This window comes from Colletotrichum chrysophilum (genome assembly GCF_026319265.1).
Source record: "Colletotrichum chrysophilum strain AFK26 chromosome Unknown scaffold_42, whole genome shotgun sequence".
Lineage (NCBI taxonomy): Eukaryota > Fungi > Ascomycota > Sordariomycetes > Glomerellales > Glomerellaceae > Colletotrichum > Colletotrichum chrysophilum.
In genome coordinates this window covers 224,192-245,507 of record NW_026517329.1, presented here as the reverse complement: position 1 = coordinate 245,507, position 21,316 = coordinate 224,192, and the positions used below count along the sequence as shown (strand labels likewise).

General features: G+C 52.1%; 6 protein-coding genes across 6 annotated transcripts; 4 read left to right on the top strand and 2 right to left on the bottom strand.

Annotated features, from left to right (window-relative positions):
* Positions 1-1,179: 1,179 nt before the first annotated feature.
* COL26b_005983 (uncharacterized protein) lies at positions 1,180-3,480 on the bottom strand (the record flags this gene model as incomplete). Its single annotated transcript, XM_053178815.1, has 5 exons — positions 1,180-2,201; positions 2,258-2,487; positions 2,546-2,717; positions 2,771-2,896; positions 3,078-3,480. 5 exons carry the CDS (start codon positions 3,478-3,480, stop codon positions 1,180-1,182), a joined length of 1,953 nt encoding a protein of 650 aa, XP_053037286.1.
* Positions 3,481-7,069: 3,589 nt separating this feature from the next.
* On the top strand, positions 7,070-8,579 carry COL26b_005982 (uncharacterized protein; the record flags this gene model as incomplete). Its single annotated transcript, XM_053178814.1, has 7 exons — positions 7,070-7,110; positions 7,267-7,352; positions 7,421-7,573; positions 7,635-7,672; positions 7,725-7,762; positions 8,056-8,478; positions 8,540-8,579. 7 exons carry the CDS (start codon positions 7,070-7,072, stop codon positions 8,577-8,579), a joined length of 819 nt encoding a protein of 272 aa, XP_053037285.1.
* Positions 8,580-10,179: 1,600 nt separating this feature from the next.
* Positions 10,180-11,242, top strand: COL26b_005981 (uncharacterized protein; the record flags this gene model as incomplete). The annotated part of the gene is made up of 4 exons (XM_053178813.1): positions 10,180-10,184; positions 10,380-10,385; positions 10,628-10,765; positions 10,819-11,242. 4 exons carry the CDS (start codon positions 10,180-10,182, stop codon positions 11,240-11,242), a joined length of 573 nt encoding a protein of 190 aa, XP_053037284.1.
* A 979-nt stretch (positions 11,243-12,221) lies between these two features.
* COL26b_005980 (uncharacterized protein) lies at positions 12,222-13,292 on the top strand (the record flags this gene model as incomplete). The annotated part of the gene is made up of 1 exon (XM_053178812.1): positions 12,222-13,292. The coding sequence occupies one exon, from the start codon at positions 12,222-12,224 to the stop codon at positions 13,290-13,292; it is 1,071 nt and encodes a 356-aa protein (XP_053037283.1).
* An 837-nt stretch (positions 13,293-14,129) lies between these two features.
* Positions 14,130-16,496, top strand: COL26b_005979 (uncharacterized protein; the record flags this gene model as incomplete). The annotated part of the gene is made up of 1 exon (XM_053178811.1): positions 14,130-16,496. One exon carries the CDS (start codon positions 14,130-14,132, stop codon positions 16,494-16,496), a length of 2,367 nt encoding a protein of 788 aa, XP_053037282.1.
* A 156-nt stretch (positions 16,497-16,652) lies between these two features.
* Positions 16,653-17,258, bottom strand: COL26b_005978 (uncharacterized protein; the record flags this gene model as incomplete). The annotated part of the gene is made up of 4 exons (XM_053178810.1): positions 16,653-16,760; positions 16,823-16,897; positions 16,960-17,095; positions 17,149-17,258. The coding sequence occupies 4 exons, from the start codon at positions 17,256-17,258 to the stop codon at positions 16,653-16,655; spliced, it is 429 nt and encodes a 142-aa protein (XP_053037281.1).
* Positions 17,259-21,316: the final 4,058 nt, after the last annotated feature.

Here is a 21,316-nt window from a genome sequence, read left to right as displayed (position 1 = left end):
CTTTCCAGGTAAGCTAGCCGTACTCTTGTCAGCTGAATCAGCCCAATGACACTTGTCAAAGTCATTTTTGAAATCATCGGGATGTTGGCAGAAACGATACACATCAAGGACAGCATGTTTCGCATGATACCGAGTCCCACACAGCATCGGTGGGATGTTGCTGGCTTTTCGCTCAATCTGATCATGAAGGCATTTGTCTATCAACTGAACGATTGGCGGATACCAATGCATGACACTGCTACCAGCAACCACACATTCATCCAGAGAAGAATACTTCAAAGCGCACAAGCAATTCTGGAACATACGCATCAGATCCCAGATGGGACACACGACATTCACAGCACTCCGGACGTCAATCTCATGAAATTGCTGCATGAGAGTGTAGATGACGCAACTGAGGTCCTGACAGCGCGCAACGCGAGGGGGCATGTGATGCGGGAGAGAATTTCATCTGAAGCTCAAAACATCTGGCACGAAGAACGAGAGATTTTACAGAATAGGAGAAGAAAACTCACAATGCTCATGTTACGCAATCACATCCAAGAGGTACTTGCTGGTCTGAACGAGGGTACAATCTCAGGAACCCAAGTCGACGTCATGGCTAGTGGCAGTTTAACCCCGTCGCCAACGTGGAAAGAACTGGATCATATACCACCAGAACTAAAGGAGGCAAAGCTCATGGAGATATACTTCCGAATTGTTTGTCCGAAGGTTGTCGCCGAGATGGAGAAGTTCGCTCGCGATCTTGATGTGTCTTTGCCTGCAGAGAGCCATGATCACAGCACAAACAGGGTTGTTGAGGACAAAAGTCGTGGTAATTTGGACAACATCCCGTTATGGATGGTGGAAAATGTTACCTGCGAAGACATTTGGTGCACTCTCATGTTTCGATCGATTTGCTGGCTAATGCTCCACGATTTTCACCCGGATGACATGCAGATTCCGAAGAGCGATTTGTTTGGGAGTCGTTTGCCGGTTTACATTGCATGAAGGAATGTCAGCTTTCTTGTTTTCCTCTGCCTAAAGCTGTAATCTAGAGTGATCCACGGTTGAGGGTTTCACACTCGTCAATCGCTTTGCTTGACGATACCATTGGATTATTGCCGTGCACTCTAAGTGTACATTCAAGACGGTCATTATGTCACATGTGGAATGAACATATGGGGATTGTGACGTCTGCTACAAATAGTACACAGATGGTAAAGCCAAGGTGAAGAAAACCACCACAAACAGCCACTTGGCAGAGAGGGTGTATGCCGCAGCATGCACCGCTCCCGCGCTCTGGAAGCTACTCGCTGCCCCCTGAAGCAGGTCCATAGCACCGGGCACCTTATCCCCGAAAACAAACCAGCTTCCAGTGCCGGTGTCATGGGTGATGTTCGTTTGCTTCGTCACTCCGCCCTTCAAGCTCCCGAACTCGACACTACCTCCTCCAACCGGACGCTGCAACTTATTCTCCCCAGCCTTGACAGTGAAGTTTGCCAGCGCAATTTCATACCCGTTCCTCGTGACGTACGTCGGAAGCCCGAAAAACGTAGCATTCATCGCGTCGTAGCCCACACTGAGCTCAAAGTAGCCCCGATAGAAGTACTCCTGCCACTGCAGTTCCGGGTTGGCCGCCGTCATCCACGAACTCCTGTTGAGAGCCTTCTCTTGCGTGATGTTCTGCCCTGCTGATGAGGGAGACGAGACCGCCGTGCCGGCGAACTCGACGCCGATGGACCCTGCCCCAGTCTCAGGGCCGTAATCCTTCTCACCTAACCACACGAGATCACTGACCCACGAGGCGTGGCTATCACCCGCCAGAAACACCGTATTGTCGATCTTGTTATCATACAGCGTCTTCAGCGTGCGGTTCCTGTTCGCGACGTAGCCGTCCCACTGGTCGTAGTTGAAGGGGTTCTTGGGCCCGTTGGAGAGGCTCTGATTCATCCTACTGAACACGATCTGGTTGCCCACGATCCTCCAAAGGGCCGGTGTATCCTTGAGCTGGCGGTAGAACCAGTTCTCCTGGCGCGAACCCATGAGCGAGCGGCTGGTGTCGTCGCTGATCTCGTGGATGTACCCCGTGTTCCAGTATAAGTCGGTGATGGAGCGGTCGTAGTTCCTGGTGTCGAGCATGATGAGGTTGAAGAGGTCGCCGAATTGGAAGTTACGCCAGATGCGGAGGTTGTCGTCCATGTCGACCTGCCGAAGGGGCACTATGAAGATGGATGTTAGACAGAGACATGAAAGAGATGACGTGGGATGGACTTACTCCATTCAAAGTACGCGCGCACGGCGTTCATCTTGCGCGCGTCAACGGAGATGCCGTCGTCTTTGATGAACGACTGTTCGGTGTTGTTCATCGCCGCCGACCCGTCTCGGTACGGATTGTCCATCACTTCGTGGTCGTCCCAGACCGTTATCCAGGGAAACTTCTGGTGGCTTGCGCGGAGGTCGGGATCGCTCAGATACTGAGCGAGGCGCTTGCGATAATCGTAGAGTCTAACGCATCTCAAGTCAGTACTAGAGCAACCGAAGCTTGAGGTTGTGAATCACACACGTATGACAAGAGCGGTTGGGTTCCGGGACTCTTCCGATTGAGTCGCCCCAACCCAAACCGCCGACGGGGTATTCTCCGTTGCCGTACTCATAGATGTAGTCGCCGAGATGGATCACATAGTCGACAGAATCTTTTCGCTCTGGATTTCCGTAGGCGTTGAAGAAGCCGAAAGCTGTCACGGCTTGTGTTAGTATGCTAGGCCTGCAAGTATGTCACAATACCCACGGTAGTTTGCGCAACTGTAGACAGCTAGCTTGACAGGACGCTTGACTCTGGAGTTTGCTTCTGGAAGAGTCCGGGTTCTACCGATGGGAGACTTGGTCTCGGAGTTGCATACGTTGAACTGGTAATCTGGCTCCAGTTAGGTCATGTCTGATAAGTAGGGAGACTTATGCATGAACAGTAGGTTGTAAAAGCCTTCAGCCCTTTTGCTTCCACCTACATCAGTTAGCTACAAGCACCGAGACTGCAAATAGACTATGTTAACAGACCTTGACCGTGAAGTCTACATCCGAACTTGTATAAGCCGTACCCGATCTGGCGGCGCTCCCGTTCATAGTCTCCGACGTGCCAATTTTCCAATCGACGCAGATCGGCGATTTGCTCGCTTTGACAAACACATCATTGTCGTGAGCGAAGACAGGGGCTGTTCCCTCAATCGTGACGTTGCTATGGTCGTTCTCCATCGTCGGGGCGACACGGGTCCAGAGGATGACGCTGTCATCGTACGGGTCGCCGGAAGCCACGCCGTGAGTGAAGTTGAGCTGCTCCGGCGTCCATGGCGTGCTGCCTTCAGATCGACCTGCCACCTTCCGGATAGAAATACCGAGAAACGGATGGTGCAAAGAGGGTGATTCATAGTTGAGGTTGCCGGCGTAAGTAGCGGTCGCCGCCGCGATTAGACTTGCGCCGCAAAAGGCTTTGAGAAACAGCATTGGAACGACGACAATTGAGAAAGACGTCTGACTCATAAAGGTTTAGAGACAAAAGGCCACTACAACAATGATTGTCGCCAGAATCGGCCGCGACAAGTGTGCAATTCAACCCATTATAAACGCATAGTTCTGCATAGGACGCTTGAGGTTATATGTTTTAGCCTACGCCCAAGCGCTTGTAAGATACTTTCGTCGGTATCCCACCGGTAGAGTGGGGGAGATGAAGGCACAGTAGCCAGTTAACCGGAACTCAATTGATGTTTTGCGAACTCTATCATTGGTTTCTAAGCGGCGAAATGAGACGAATCAAGCGCCCGAACGGTGTTTGATAGGGCGCGTAGACGCAGTAGGGCGTATCATTGACTCCTATTTCCCCGGTGGGACCTCAGGTGAAAAGAACGCGGAACAGATTTTAATGATGAGATGTCATGCCCCATTCTACCATACTGACCAGACCATGGAGCTTGAATCAAGAGATAATCAAGCCGCCCAATTCATTTCAGCTTTTCCGTCTCTGAGATGGAGGTTCAGATAATCCGGATCGTTCGGACTTCCTTATCAACTGTACTCAGCAGACCAATCTCTTCGGCCTCGGCCGTCACCGCGGTCCCTATCCTACGAAACGTGGTCTCGGTCTCGTCTACAGCCACTAGCAGCAGATACCACAAGTCCACGCCAGCTGTTGTCTGCTTTTGCGTGGGAACGTAGTACAAAGACCCCGCCTTGTTCTCGTCGTCGAAGCTCTTTTGGCTGACATCCAAATACACTCCCACACCAGTGGCCCAATATTCTTTATGCTTAGATTTTACGATGGCGCCATCCACTTTCAAGAAGAGTTTCCGCCGTTTCCCAACGCCGTTGACCACCATTTCGAAAGATCCCGGCCGGCACTTGAGATCGAGATATCCTCCTGTAATAAGGCCGGTTGTGTCTGGTGATTCGTGGTCAAGATGGAGGTCAACAACCTGGATGAGAAGGTTTTCTCTAGTTGGATCAGGGGTAGTTATCCGCCCATCTATGGAGGCCCATGAGAAGGTCGGTGCGCGGTATGTCTCAGGTCGAACGGATGGCGAGCCGTCGATTTGGCCAGTAGGATCTGCTTTCCAAAGTAGACTGCATTCCAAAGTACTACGCCACATGCCCACAACATACATGCCCACAACATACATGTCTTTCATCTTTGCCTGAAAATATTTTGCAATCCCGGACAATGCAATCAACTTGTCGGAGGCTTTGGTAAGCTGAGTTTCGGAATATGACCATACAATAGATTGCCATATTCTGTGATATGCGAATAGATCAACGGCCACTTCTTCATCAGTATTGTGACTGGGCACTATCGGGTTCCTCTTGAACTTCACAAAAGCGGTATTGCGCAATGCTTCGGGCAGTCCGTCTGGATAACACTCGGCTGCTGTGTGGTGTCTGCATTCCCAGTACAACTGCTCTCGGCCGAAATGGAGAACGCGAGGGGACAGCAAACGCTCCTGCAAGACCCAACCGCGTTTGTTGAGGGGACAATGGCCAACTGCATGGATCCAAAACATCGAGTTTACACTCGTACAGTCCACATAGTCTTCGCCAAGGCCAAGCCCCTCAGTGCATATCTTCACATTTTCTGTGAGACTCTGCCGTGGATCCCTTTGGAAGAACAGCCCCTTGGAGCTGTCTTGGGCCCCTGAAGACGAGATGTTGCAGTATGAGTATGAGTAAACCTTGTGCATTAGTCCCGCTTCGGCGAGCCAGTCAGAGAGATCATCTCGGTCTTGGAGAATGCAGAGAGAGTCGATCCAGAGGTAACGTATGCCGAGACGCCTAGTAACCTCAACGGCATCGCTAAATGTCTTAGGCAAGTTGGACAACTGAATTCCTTTCCGAAAGTCTCCGTAAGTAGACTTTTTGAGCTGAATGAACTGCGCCGAGCCCCAGCAGTGACTCAAAGTCGTGTACCTCTGCTTACACTCAATAGCCTCATCTGACGTAACAATCAAACGAAGAGTGTCAAGGTCTAGGTCCGGGGCAGACAAGTCCAAAAGCCGGGTAGGGTACCACGCCTCAGCGGCCGCTTCGGCGTTGCATGATTGATGGCCTGAGCAGCACGTCTCGATCTACGTGATAGCTTTCCCCCAGGCTTCTTCCGACGCAGTGTTGCTGGATAGAAATGGTTTCATTTTCCCCAGGTCTTTGCCTATTAGCCAGAATTAATATGAAATACCAATCATATTCAAGAACGTTCGCATCAGATAACTAACCTGCTCTCCTCTGAACGATGTATGTGACATGCAATTCCTCTTTCCTCAGCGGACATTTTTCACCGAAATCTGGCTTGAGATATACACACACTAAAAGGTCCATGCCTGCAGCCTTCATGCCGTCATCCGCACCGAAGTTGATGATGGCACAAATGGTGACCAATCCATCCAAATTGTCGAGCTTCTGACCGTTTGCCCTCGGCTGTGCTCCAGTACCATGACGTTCAGCCCACTTTGTACCAAAGTCTCTCAATCCGGACCTCTCATCTTCGTCTATTTGTGACCAGAATGGGTGGCATATTTCGCAAACTTCCAGAGCGGATGCCTCGAGGCTGGCGATAGACTCGTGATGAGCCAGTAAGATTGTCGGTTGGGGATCGTTCTGGTCGCTACTGGCCCACCCCTTTCTGTCATGAAGTGCGCCGATGCAAACTTCACAGAGCATGACGAAGAGCTTCAGCCTCTTGCTGTCTAGGATGTAGATAATACGAGCGGAAGAGACTTAAGACATGAACAACAGATTCGGTGCGGGGTTAATCGGTTCAAGATCAGTGGGAACCAACTACCTTACCAGCGAGCTGATTGGCGATGCGTGTGATTGTCTTTGATTGGCGGCACGGAACGCCACACTGTCTTCTTTTCATTCTAGAGTGGTACAGCTTCACAGTATCTTGAGATTTTCTGTCATTTATTGTCGGCGAACTTGCGTATGTCTATCACCCGATGTTGGCCAGTAGAAACCCACGGATGCAGGCTGAACTTCTCGATGAAATACACCGTTTTCACGAGGACGACTGCGAGTCCCATCGTTTATATTCCCATAGCACAGCTCGAAGTATCATGCTTCAGCGAGATTGATTTATGTGGCCAAGGCAACCGGATCTTTGGAGTTATGGAGATGGCATGGCGCATTCAGAATGCCCAAATGGCAATATCTCAGTGCCCCAACCCAGACCTTTCTCTGCCACAACCCTATGACGTGCATACCAAAAAGAGACTGGAAACTCTGACTAAGAGCTTTATAATGCATCTTCTAAGGGATTTGTATCCCTGCAGTCTCCATGTTCTTGCATATGGATGGAGCCGATTGCGCGCGCGTCCAACAGGCCAAGCAACACCTCCACCTTTCATCATCTAATAATTCAGCGGGTGCGTTTCTTCTCTCTCCCCTTCATGAGGCCGGCGAATATTGGTACGCACCGTCATTCTCTATCTGCGCACTTTTTCAGGAGGTAAACAATCGCCGCTGGTCTGTTGCTATCTGTATTCTGCACTCAAAATGGCTACGAATACTCAATCTGTCCTCTCTGGGGGTAGACCTACGCCCCTAGATATCGATGATCAGGAGCCGCCTCTCGAGCTTGACGAGGATCTTGTGGTCAGTGTACATACCAGCGACTGTGTGCGCCGAAGTTTATTGTGCAACTCTACTAATTCGACTGAAGACCGATGACGTATCGTCCGTCGATGAGCAAATGTAATGAGTCGTCGATTTCCTACGTCTGGATCATGAATTGACCTGCGAACAAACCAGTTCAGAGTACACTGCCTCGTTGGCGCCCAGCGTTCTGAACTATCCCAAGGAGTATGGTCGCCGATATCATGCTTTTCGGCCGGGAGGTTAGTTTCCTGCTGGACTGCAGCTCAACCGCATGATACCTCACGCACGTTGTCTCACACTGGCTCAGCATATCCTCTTCCCAATGATGATTCGGAATCAGAGCGCCTCGATATGACCCATGAGCTGATTGTCAGACTCATGGGAAACCGTCTGTTCCTAGCCCCTCTGGAACGGCCCAAGGTTCATCGGATTCTCGACATCGGAAGCGGTACCGGCAAATGTAAGAATCAACTTCCGTAATTAAGCTGCTACATGAACTGTATTGACCAGAACGCCGAAAGTGGCCGTCGCACTGGGAACTCTCTTCGACGACGCTGAGGTGAGCAATTTCAATCATCCATCGGCGCAGAATGCGATGCTCAAGGGAATAGGTCATTGGGAATGATTTGAGCGCGATCCAGCCCACTTGGTATGTGAGCCTACCCAAACATTCGTCCTGTCTGCAGCTCACCGTCGAGAAAGGATTCCGCCTAACGTCACTTTTGAGATTGACGACGTTGAAAGTCCATGGGTAGGTAGTCAGAAATTTGACTTCATCATCTGCCGCTATATGGCCGCTGCAATCAAAGACTGGCCGAAGTTGGTGCAGAGTGTCTACGAGTATGTTTCGACTGTTTTATTGACCCCATCAGTCGTTTTCTGGTCGCCTCCAATATCACAGGTTTTTCCATGAATATTTGTCTTGTTTCTAACGTTTGAAAGGAATCTCAACCCGGGGGGGTGGGCGGAGTTCCAGGATATGGATATTGAACTCTACTCAGATGATGGAACTCTTACTGAGCAGCACGCCACGAGGGACTGGAGTAGAACCTTTGTGACGACTCTGAGAAGCATGCAGCTCGATCCGGCTCCTGGCCCGCAGCTCGAGGGATGGATTCGACAGCAGGGCAGTTTCACCAACATCACCCATCAGAAGTTCAAGGCGCCGGTGGGACCCTGGCCCAAGGATAAGGCCTATAAAGATTTGGGAATGTTGAATCTTATTCAGACATTGGACGGGCTTGAGGGTTTCTCGCTCAGAATGTTCTGTGGCGTTCTTGGGCGCACGAAGCAACAGGTCTTGGACCAGTTGTCAGATGTGCGCAGAGAATTGAAGAGCAACGCCTTTCACTGTCACTTCGACATGTAAGTCATGCATCCATGCGAATGCATTATGTTTTTGAATATTTTCTAACCACTGCTTTAGTCACATTGTATATGCACAGAAGCCCTTTGCAGAAGAATAGTGTTTGAGGACAACGTGTAGAACATGCGATACAGGTAGCTTTTTGGATTGTTACGTGAGAATACAAACCCACTCAAGTGGAAGGGATGGTCCTCTCACTCCCTGGGTGTATCAAATGCTTTTCGCTCCATCGCTCACGTGTGGTTTCTGGCATCGCCTACCTGCCAATTACGATAGATTCCCATGGTTGACAAGTTGGGGGATCTCATTGTCTCGTCGCCGCGCAAAAGGGAGAAGAGTCAGCTCTAAACAGCAAAATACATGTAAGTATCTATGAAAAGTCCATGAACCTGCGCATCGTCAGCTGGGAACGCAAGAATCTGAGCTTGAGCAGCATCTTTTTGCTCACTGGCCGATCACTTCATTCGAGGCAGACGGACGAAGCTATTCAATTTTGGGTCTGGCCAGATTTCTTGCCAAGAATGTCCTGGAGCATAGCAACGACTGCCCAGGGGGGGATGCAGGTCAACCGATTGAGCTTTGGGGCAAACAAACGTAGAAAGACTTCAGTCCGTAGCAAGCTTTTAATTCAGGATGAAATATTCAGGGAGATTTAGAATGTTTGCATTCACATCTATGGATACAACTTGCATCTGAATGTCTTCGTGGAGCCATTGAGGCATTTGAATCGCGGCACATGGACTGAATCCACAAATCCATACAAGGCTGACACTGCTTCGGGTGCATTCCCTTCCGTGCGTATGCAAAGATACGGCGAGGATCCAGGTGAGCTGTTATTGTCTCTGAAAGAGGAAAATGCGTTTGGGTGACCACAGGTTGCATATGCAAATGGTCCGGGGAACCGAAGCGGTTGAATCTGATTGGGGTCGAACCGACAGATGTTGGATGCAAAAGCACGGCAACCCCATCACGAGAATGTTCGCAGACTTGTGATTAGCTGAGAGGCTTCCAGGGGCACTAGAATGGAACGTTCGCTGCATATCACCCATGCTGCCTCGCACAGAAAATTGGGGCGCCGAGATGTTGGAAGTCGCAAGCAAAAGCAGTGATGCGACAAGTACAAATGTCTGTCCATTTTCGACAGCGGCAATTCCGAAACTACCCCTCTTCTTCAACCACACGTTCTCATCAAGCTTGCAAACAGCATTCTTTCCCGTGACGATCACTTCTTACGACATCCAAATTGACAGCATGGCAGAGGCGCAAAAGGACACCACCGGGCCAAACTTGGCGCCGAAATCGCAGACAGCATCACCTGCTTCAGAAAATTCACCGGAAGCCGTGGACGATCTCGCGCCTGGTGCCCTTGATGTAGATGAGGCGGAGCATGTGCGTGGACCCTTTTACTTTTCAGTTTGTGATGATGGACTTTGTTGACATGTGGTACAGCAATCCGATACTGCTTCAACGATCGATAGCCGGATGTGAGAGCCTTCAGTGTCTGATATCAAGCTAGTATACTGATGACTTAGTTCAACTTATTCGGCATCTCTGTCTGAAAGCGTACTTGATTACCCGACCGAGAATGGCCGACGTTATCATGCTTTTCGGGCTGGCTGTAAGTAACGCGAAGTTGCGGACTCTGCTGCTGTTGTCAATTTCGAATGCTGACGTGATGAAAGCCTACTTTGCTCCCAACGATGAGGTACATTTGAGACTGCTCAACCACGCCCCTCTTACTTAGGTTGCTAATGAGAACCTGCGGTGCCCGCACAGAGCGAAATGGATCGACTTGACTTCAATCACATGCTGGTGCTGAAAACACTGGGAAAAAAACTTTTTCTGGCCCCTGTTCCGAAAGAGAAGACCCATCGCATTCTTGACATTGGAACCGGTACAGGTATCTGTACGTGCGACGTGTAACATTCGCGCGTACCTATCAAGTCTGACGAACACAACAGGGGCCATCGAGGCATCGGATTTGTTCCCCAACGCAGAGGTACATTTGACAAATCACCTGTTTTTTCTGGGTTGAACTAATAGGTTGAGAAGGTCATCGGCAATGATCTGAGCGCTATTCAGCCGGAATGGTAGTGATAACGCTCAGAGAGATGTGATCTCCCGTGCTCTTGACTGACAATGCCACAGGGTGCCGCCCAATGTCAAATTTGAGGTCGATGACGTGGAAAGCGAATGGGTCCACAACGAGAAGTTTGACTTCACCTTCTGTCGGTACATGGCAGCATCTATCTCGGATTGGCCGAAGCTCATGTCGAGAATCTACGAGTGAGTTACATGAACAGGCATTCAGACAGAACGCTGAGAAACCGGGACTATAGAAACACAAACCCTGGCGGATGGGTAGAATTTCAAGACTACGATCTCTTGTACAGATCAGACGATGGCTCGCTGACTGACGATCATCACACTTCGAAGTGGACCAAGGACTTCCTTGATGGCTTTAAATCAATTGGACGAGAACCTTGCCCGGGTCCCAAACTGGAGGGCTGGGCTAAAGAAGCTGGGTTTACTAACATCAAACATCAGGTGTTCAAATTGCCCATTGGGCCTTGGCCAAAGGATCCCTACTACAAGGACGTAGGAATGACCAATATGATCATGCTCCTCGATGGCTTGGAGGGCTTTACCCTGCGAATGTTCTGCAGTGTTCTCGGGTGGACAAAGGAAGAGGTTCAAGTTTTGTTGATGTCGGTCCGCAAAGAGCTCAAGGCTCCGGCATTCCATGCCTACTACAACCTGTGAGTATGTCGTCAACAGAGTTGGTGCGACTGTTTTGCTGATGAAGTATATCTCGTAGCCATGTGGTCTACGCACAAAAGCCCGAGGCCAAAAGTCATGAGTAATGCAGTCATTTGTTGGAATCAGTAATTTAGGACGAGGTCTGGCGATTCTTTACCACAGACAAAGTCCTCCTGTCAATATTTTTTTTACACTCTAGCAGAGCTTAGTTGAAAAGTCATGGCACATTTCCGTGAGAATATTTGAGAGAATTGAGGTATGAAACCAGACATCAATGGAAGCTTCAAGTGATTTGGCTTGGTGGGAACCTTGCCCTCTTCCAGCTTGCACGAAGTTGATCAGCGACGGGCATGACAAGTCCCCGAGAACCCGGGTCTCCAGCAGAGTTTCTGAGTTCTGATTCCCTGGATCAAAACCCGCATCCGCCAAGACCTGATATTGCGACCGCTTCCATTTGTAATGCGACATCCCGCCGGTAAGAGCTACTATGTCTCATGCAGCAACGTCTTGCTTTTCATTGGATGACCTGACATCAGATGTTCATAAGCAGCTCAACTCCACGGCGCCGATGCCTGTTGGTCATCGTATCAGTCAGCCTGATATCCCAAATGGCCCATCTGCCGTAGCTAGCAGATGAAACATATTTCCTAATTTGTAGTCAATAAGGTTTGCCTCGGTTCTTGGTAACGCTAGTAGAGAATTCACATCGAAGCCAAGATCCGTAGATGTGAGGATGACTCCACTTTTCCGGATGTTACGGTGTGGAATAAGGGACTTGCGTTCATCTGAGTAAGAAACTTGCATTGGCGACACGAAATCGACATACGACGTGCCTAAAGAGGAGAAGTGGGTATGTGTAACAGGATTCCCCTCACCGCGACCCATCATTATAAATATTGTCCGTAGGTCCTGTGCAAAGTATCAAGTCCACCATCTTCATCTGATCTCAATCTTCACCGAGGCCCAACAGATATACCCCGCCATGGCCTCGACAACGCTCACCGAGAACACCTTCAGCCACAGCGGCGACAAGGCCACCTTCTACTGGTCTGCTGGCCCATCTCAGGGACCGTTGGTCATCTTCATCCACGGCTGGCCCGCCAACGGCGAGTCGTGGAAGCCTCAGCTCCTCGCTCTCGCCGCGCTCGGCTTCCGCACGATCGCGCCCGACACCCGCGGCTACGGACGATCCAGCGTACCCAAGGAAACCTCCGCCTACGCGTTGGAGCACCATGTATCGGACATGCTGGCCCTGCTCGCCCACCTCGGCCGTGACAAGGCGGTGTGGATCGGACACGACTGGGGTGCCGGCCTCGTCTGGGGCTTCGCCGCGCAGCACCCGGAGAAGTGCGTCGGCGTGTGCTGCATGACGGTTCCGTACCACGTCCTCGAGCATGGCCTGGAGGGTCTCGTCGCTCTTTCCAACCGCGAGCTGTATCCCGAGGACCAGTACCCGCTCGCTCAATGGGACTACCAGGCCTTCCACACCGAGCAGCCCGAAGCGAGTGCCAGCCAGCTAGCGGCCAACGTCACAAACACCGTCAAGCTGCTCTACCGAGGCGGAAGTCCGCAGACCTACGGCAAGCCCGCTTTTACCGCGTCACTTCGGAAGACCGGGGGCTGGTTCGGCGGCCTCCCAGAGGCGCCGGACACGCCCTTCGAGTCGACGCTGTTCAAGGACGACAAGCCGGCGTTCGATCGCATGGTCGCAGAGTTTGAGAAGAACGGCTTCGAGGGCCCTAATGACTACTACCGCAACCACCCAGCCAACAAGGCGTACGCCCTAAAGGCACCGAACGGGGGCCGGCTGTCGTACCCCGTCCTCTTTGTGGAGGCACGATGGGACAGCGTCTGTGATACGTCCATTTCGAGATTGAGTGAGCCCATGCGGGAATTGTGCGATGACCTCACCGAGGTGAGCATCGAGGCGGGGCACTGGGTTGCGATGGAGGAGCCGGAGGAGACCAGCGCGGCACTGGTGAGGTGGATTGCTCAGAAGCTGCCCACGCACTTCCCCGGCTACTGGAAGACACCGTTCGTGTCGCGCAAGTGAGAGGATAGTCTGCAGCTTTATGATCTTACTCAGAAACGATGACATGAAGTCAGTGCGGTTCTAGCCTACGCGTTTGCCATACTCTTTCGGCCACCGGTGACCATGATTGTCCGAACGGATAGACGTGCCGGCGCACGTTTATGAACACGATAATTTGCCACCGCGAAAGCGCATCGCTATTTGGGTAAGGCGGTGATCGAAATGGATCGTCAGCTAGCTATCGTCATGGGAGAATTTCTCGAGTCAGCTCCCAGGTCCGACCAACTCGCTTGTTGCTTGTGTGGATACTGCTGGATATGAAACAATGGACATGATGCTTCTCATTGGATATGAACTCTTCGTGGAGTTTAAGGCTGGACCTATCCATGTGTCGGGGCGCCCGGGGAACTGGACGATGGCCGATCATCCTAACGGAGGACCTGATTGAGGATGAAGCAACCTGGGCAGAAAAGAGAGCTTTACGCAAATAGATTGGACCATTTCAGCGCTGACGACTCGATTGAATTTGGCGTATTTTCCATGTTTTTATCCGAGCATTGACGCGTGGTCCTCGACGGTTCAGAGGTGAGGTTGTTGTTTGTGCGTCTAAGGTTAATCATCCTGATGGCCGGGGTAGGTCTGCTTCCATGGAGCCTCTAATTTCGGTTCTTTATGATCAACCTTCGTGACAAGCTTGAATATTTTCCGTCTCTTTAGGGGCGCCCGCCCATCCCAACAATGAAGGGCACTTGTTGTCCTTCTTGCTTAAGGCTGAATGTGCTCAGAGCACCTCGGTTTAGTATTTTCATGCTTCAACCTTAACCGCAACAACTCTGGGCGGAAAGCACCTGTTTGAGCATGGCATCATCGCAAAAGGCCTGGGAGCTCGAAGACCGGCCCTCGCCGACCTTTCATCAACAACCACAACAACATGCGCCCGCGAACGGCTCCGCACAAAATGCCGTGCCAGAACATAGGTGGCCTTTCCAGGAGGTAGAGGACGACAAGCAGCCTCCTCAGTGGCCCTTCCACGGCGAGGACGAAGCCAAGAAACCGCCCCCCACGTCGTTGCATCCGCCGCCCGCAGCTGGCCCGCCATTTCAACGCCAACCTTCAGTCAGTCCGAGTCCGAGGCCAAGCCATACCCGCCATGTGCTTAGCTACTGGGCCCTCGAGCTCCTCACGGTGTTCGTCGCGGTCGGCCTTCTCGTTGCCATCATCGCCCTCCTCGCGTACTACGATGGCCGTTACATGCCAGAATGGCCGTTCGACATCAACCTCAACTCCGCCATCGCCTTTCTGTCGACCTTTCTCCGGGCGGCCATCGTTGCCGCTGTTGCGGAGATCATCGGTCAGATCAAGTGGACTTGGTTCACTGAGCAGACGCGCCCACTTCACCACCTCCAGGACTTTGATGCCGCCAGTCGGTCTATCCTCGGCTCCATGAAACTCCTGGCGGTGTTGATATGGAACATGGGATTTACATCTGCTGGTCTGCTTGCCATTGGGGCCGCATTGGTAACCATCGCCAGTTTGTCCGTCGGCCCCGTCACACAGCAAGCCGTCAGAACCAGCACATGTCCTATGTTGCAGGACCATATCAACTCTTCCATTCCGGCTGCCAACTATGTCCCCGGATCATCAGCTTACTACCGAGTGGGTGCGGGCTCATATGAGATCGAGGTGGACATGAAGAGTACCATGATCCAGGGCATCACAGACCCAAACAGCCAGTACAGCAACGTCCAAGTCAGCTGCCCCAGTGGTAACTGCACATGGCCGGACTACGGCACAGGCGTCACGCACGCGAGCATCGGCATGTGCAGCAAGTGCATCGACACGACGAGCTTCGTCAGCGGGCCCAACAACGTGAGCAACATCACGCTGCCTGATCAAGGCGCTTTCATCAACATCATGTCTGGCAATTACATGTGGATGGGGTACAGCAACCTCAGCGCGTACACCAGTCTCTTTACCGAGGATTTCGCCGCGGCATCGGCAGTCTCGCTTGCAAACTTCAGCATGCTCATGATCTCGAGCTCGCCTTGCACGTCGGACAACTCGACGGGGATACCCAAGCTCGAGTGCCCGCATCGCGTCACCGAAACAAATATGAACTCCTACGGTGATCTCGGAGACTACATCGCCGCCTCGTGCGTGCTGTACCCTTGCATGAAGGAGTATTTCGCCCAGTACGAGAACAACACTCTGACAGAGAAGCTCGTCCGCACCACGACGGCGGTGCCCAATAAGGCCGAGCTTGGGTCTCAGGGCTCGTACTATTACTCGGGGTACGGTAACTACACGGCCCGCCGAAGCCCATGCGTACTCGACGACGGTACATGGTACGACTTCAACAACCAGACCGACGCCCTCGATATCCCGGGACGCACCTGGACGAACTATACCATCGCCGACAACGATATCCGCCTGGTCCCCAACGCCTGTCTGTACAAAATGGACGGCACATTCTTTTCGGCGTTGTCAAGTTTCCTCAGCGTCGACCTCTTTAGCGCCACTTGTAGATACGACAGCATGCAGAGTGGCCATCTCAACTGCTTCGAGTCGTGGTGGCTGACACCCTTATGGGCCGAGAAGAATGCGACGGTAGCCAGTCTGACGAGCGCCATAGACAGCTTTGCATGGGCCGTCACCAACAAGTTCCGCATGACGGGTCTTGGTCCCAATATTCACCGAGGCGTCGACGCCCTCAAGAACCGGGGCGCCCAGGCACTCGGCGAAGTATGGGCGAGCAGCACGTGCACCTACTTTGACAGCAAGTACATTGCTTTGCCCGCTGTCCTCGTCGCCTGCTGCGCCTTCCTCCTCGGCTGGGTCATTATCAAGAACTACACCGACCCGGAGCAGCCGGTGTGGAAGGGTAATGTGCTCCCGCTGCTCTTCTTCGGGCTGCATGATAAAATGGGTCCGCAAGCCGCTGGCGGAGGAATCGGCCCTAGCGCTACCAGCGAGCCGGGTCAGCCGAGGGATGGCGGCAGACTGGCGAGGAATATGTCGTTCTTCCGGGAGAATGGACGCGCGGCGCCGGAGCTGGACCGGATCCAGCAGGAGTCGGGACGGATGTGGGTGCGGTTCCACGGCGGAACGGACCCTGGGTTCTTGGATCTGGGTACGAAACGGCATGACCCGGAGGCTGCGAACTCGGGGCTGGTTTCCGGCAACTTGGGGAATAATGATTTCCGCGGAAGGCCGGCGGGTAGATAATGTTTAGATGATAATGTGTATTTCTGGTTTCGACGTACATCTTGTTGTTGAAAGTGACGTGACTAGATGTTCTCATGCACGGCAAGTATTTGCAGGATTAATGCTCATAAGTGAATTTCATGACTCATTTGTAAGAGTTTGCTCTTTCTAATTATTTTACAGCTTGGACTTGACGTCTTCCTCTCTGCCCTGCAGGTTCGGGTGGGGAACCCTTACTGGTCGAGTTACCGCGTAGAACGCCAGACCCTCGGACTTGGTTGAGAACTAAGACACAAACACGCAAGTAAGCCATCTAGCTTGTAACGAAGGAAAAGGGGGTTACGAACCTGGACCTTGGATCCGACGTGGAAGAAGGCAAAGTCACCGGGTACTAGGTGGTGAGTGATTCCAGTGGCCTCGTCCTATCAGAAACGCGTTTGTTAGTGTAAATGTCTCATGATCTACCCTTTTGGATGGAACTTACCAAGATGTCGATCTGACCGCTGAGGACGTACTTGGTCTCCTCAAAGGTGTAGTGGGCGGGGCGGGAAGGGCCGGCGACAATCTTGTAGAAGCCCGATGTGAAGTGGGCGGGAGAGTCGGTGGTCTTGGTGCGGATCCTATTGGGACGTCAGACTTCTTCATGTGAGCTAGGGGGCTTCAAGAAACATACGAGTGGAAGTCGGCAACGGTGGCGTTCTCGCCCTCGGGGAGGGGGATGAACTCGTGGCCCGCGCCCTTGATGATGGTAAGAGGAACGAGGCTCGACACTTTGACGACCATCACAGTAAGCAAACATGTATACGACCTTGGGGCATGGTTCTGCGGCAGAGACGCAGACACGGGGTACAAGGGTGTCTTACTTTTGATGATTCTCTCAAAAACTTCCATAGAATTGATTAAACGCACGATAAACTTGCTTGGTCCCGATAAAGAATTACATACTTATACCACGACTTATAGTCGTCGTCGGTTGCAGTTCCGAGAGACAACTCGGAGCATTCTCGGGGTGTTGGGTTTGCCGTTGATGATATCGGGAGCCGACCCGGCGGTGTCTCCATCCCGGTTGAGGTACGGGTAGATCATCCGCCGCCTATCTGATGTCGTGCGAGCCGGGGTAGTGGGGTCTGGCGGGCGGGGCAAGTCTTCCTTTACCAATGACATGATTGATACACTCCAGGCTATCTAGAAGATTCATCAGACTTCATTACAACAGACTTCTAAATTTCACCATTCGCCTAACATGACAATCGTGGATTTTCTTGAGAGGCGGTGTCCATGATCCTAGCTATCCGATCTGAGTCCATGCGGTTGTCAGATGCTTGGCAGCCTCCATTAGCGTCGCGCCTAGGCTTGGCGGTATTTGGACCTCAGCATCAAGCTAGACAGCTTTCAATGACCACATTCAAGTACGTTGAACTAATATTCTTTTCGAATTCCGATATTTGGGTACTCGGAAGCAACTTCTTGGTGTCCACAGACGAACATTCGCTATCTTATGGATCAGCAGGCGGGCGATGCATGATAACTGCCGCTGGACCCCTGCATGCAGCTAGCTTCTCCAGATCCGAACGCCGAGAAACGCCGTGTCGGGCCCAGGCCCGCGTGGAGGGAACTTCGCCGAGCTTGCGACGGTTGACGGACCGAACCGGCCAGTGCCGAACTAGCGCGAGCCCGGACGGGTCGGGGCCGTGAGCCTTTGTACCCCGCCGTCTTCCGGCGAGTGTACTTACCGACAATCGTAAGGAAAGCAGACAGGCACTTGATGGTTTCACGCAGGCCCGATGAAGCGCACTGAGAAATGCGTCTCTCTAGCGGCTAGTCTAGTATTTAATACAATCCATGCGCCATCGCTGCTTCAATTCATCCATTACGGCTGCGCAATGACGCAGTCACCCACTGACGATTTGCCTCGAATTCACAGTGGTCATCTTTCTCAACTTTGCTACTCATAATCAAATCAAAGGGGGAAGAGAAAGGTATCTTTCGAGCCCATTGGGGGTTCTTCGAAGGAGAAACCGCCGCAGACCGTGGAGTTTCACTGTTGGCCAAAGAACTTGATTTCATTGGCGGCCAAAACCTGTCGATGCATACCGCCTTTGGCTGAAAAAATACCAGTGGCTATGAAAGTGAACAAAGTGTTTTAACAGGCCTGTTGGGTCGCACTCAATACGAATGCTGCAGCACAGGGGTCAATCACCCCCTGTTTCACCAATTTTCTGCTTTATATATACACGGGGTCATCTAAAGTGCGACGTTCTCGTATTTAGACATGCAAATAACTCTACTCAGTATGTCTATTGCAGAAGGTCTGCATGCATGCAAAACGTAGTCTCAAGTAGAGCAGGAAGTTTGACGTTCATCATCACCTTGTGCATTGCTCCAAACATGATTCTGCGGTCAAACTCAGCTCCTCCATCGTACATCTGAGGCTCGGCAGCATGACACAGCTATCTTCGCACACAGCATATGCTGCTCAGAGGAGGAAGGTCAAAAGGCAATTACACTTTCATCTTGTGCGTCATTCATCATTGGCATTTGATCAGCGTGTTGTTTTCGAGTGTATGGTCTCTACCTCCGATGATTGGCAGAATAGAGAATATGGCATCCATGACCGAAACAAAATCAGGCCTCATGATAGTTGAGCCAAACGACAATGTGATCCAAACGAGATCATCATCGCGTACGCAGAAAGGGCAGGAGCAAACCTAGCAGCCAGCGGAGATCTTGCATTCCTGCAGTGAGTCTCGGTGTGGGCAATGTTGAAAAGCGCATCTCCTCCTTCTCCGGCATGGAACAGATGGGTTGCAGTTGAACGTCCAGCCCCGCCGAGTGAGACGGGTCGGCACCTTTGACGCGGCTTGGCGGTCGATGACTACGACTTATGCTGTAAGTTTTGTCGATCTGTTTGTTTTGCCATGAGCTTGTATTGTGGTGGCAGTGAAGCATCAAGAGTGTGGTGTGGGACACACACAAGAGGTCCCCTCAGATTCGTCTCTGTAAGCGGCCCTTCTGTTGCGGCATTTTCGCATGAGACCGCGGGAGAGACCAAGTAGGGATCATCAACTTTGGACGTTGGGTCAGGAGCTGGGTAATCATCCCGACTTGGCAATGTCAATTTCAACGGTTCGGACTTTCTCGCAGCTCGAAAGGGGGGCAGGTTGATTCCATCGCGAGTGCCACTTTTCAGACGATGCGAAACAGGGCATTTCAGTATGGATAGGGGACATGGGACAAACGATGGCGACCTTCATGGCTGGCCATCCCCCCATCCATATGGAAGCCAGGTTGGTAAGCGATGGCTTTCTGGAAGCCCCCGACAAACGGTGCGCGATTCGTTCTCAGAGTCTACAGACCTCTCGCAGAGGGTAGTTTTGCTGTTTTGGATCGCGGTGGAGACGGCGGTGATGTCGTTGATTCGAGGGATATTATGGGACACACGTGTGGGCAGGGAGATCTGACGTTGTCGTTTGAGGCGTCATGGTGTTGGGCTGCTGGTCGACTGGGTCTCTGGCCTTAACCCATGATGTATGGCTGCTTTGAGACACGAAAGTGGATGGGGGAGGTTTTCTGACAAACCTCGTGCATCCTTGATGTCCTCGAGTCGGGCCCCTGGCTCGACAGGGGTGATGCCGGCTTACCGCCAGTGAGGATGCGACCTGCGCTAGCCTGGTTTCCGCATGCTTCAAGTTGCCCATTTTTTTCTTCTTCCCTCGCTGTCTCGTCTCCGGATTTGCAAGGTGGGAAAATCATTGGATTCGGCAGTACAACCGAAAAAGGAGCGAAGGGGTGTTTCTCTGGGTAGGTTGGAAGATCGGCGTCGATCAACCTAGACACGGGAAAATCTCCTAATGCTGTAGACGATCAGTACCTCACAAACAGCACCCTACCTAAGCTTTTGTCATTTCCTTTGCGCCTCCCATTACAGCCTTACAGCCAGTTCTCGGCACGAAGCGATGTGTTCGTCGCCGCGTGTCTTGGCAAGTCAAGTGCCTTGGCGATTTACCAAGAGAACGACAACGGCAAAAACACCCGAGTTTGACAGCTCCTAGCGGCGTCATCTGGTCTGTGCAAAGTCTCATCACAGCCACAGTTCATTCGGCCAAACAGTTCAGACCTAGCAACTATTCAGACGCGGGCGAGGGAAGAAAAGGGTGTGCGAGGGGGCATGCGACGAGGGGAGCCGGGGGCAGGGAGTCCGCGGGCACAGCGAGTTCAGCGCGAAAGAGGCGAAAGAAAAAGGCGTGCACACTCGCCAGACAGGTCACAGAGACAGCGAGCAGCAGGTTCGAGCATGACGGATGACAGGTGACAGGCGACAGATGACACGCGCGTGTCAGTGTCGTCCAATACCTCAGGCCGTCATGCGTTGCATCTCGTCTCCCCTCTCCTTCTGTCTCTGTGTCTCCCAGCGCCCTTCAGCTTCATCTCATCTCTGCGAAATGTGCCAGATCTGACGGCCAATTGAGCCGCAAGTTGTCGTCGAAGGAGCCCCGCTAAGGTGATGGTGCTCTTGGCAAGTGAAACAATATGCGTCCGGGGTGAGTAGCCCGCGCTCCCCGACTACAGTTTCCCATTTCCCAACGCGGCCTAACAGGCGTTTCAAGATCGTCCTTTTCGATGGTGGAGAACGGTAGCGAGAGCGGCAATAGACAACGAGCAATGACAGTGCCGTCGGCAGACAGTTCCTCGGGGAAATTATTTCGTCAGAGCGCCGCGGTTCAGAAACCGAGGAGATTTTGGAAGGGTGGTTTGTGGCTTTTTCGGCTGATGCAGGTTCGGCGTACGAGTTCGGCTTACAGGTTCGGCGCCAATTGAGCCCCCCCTCAGATGAAAATGAA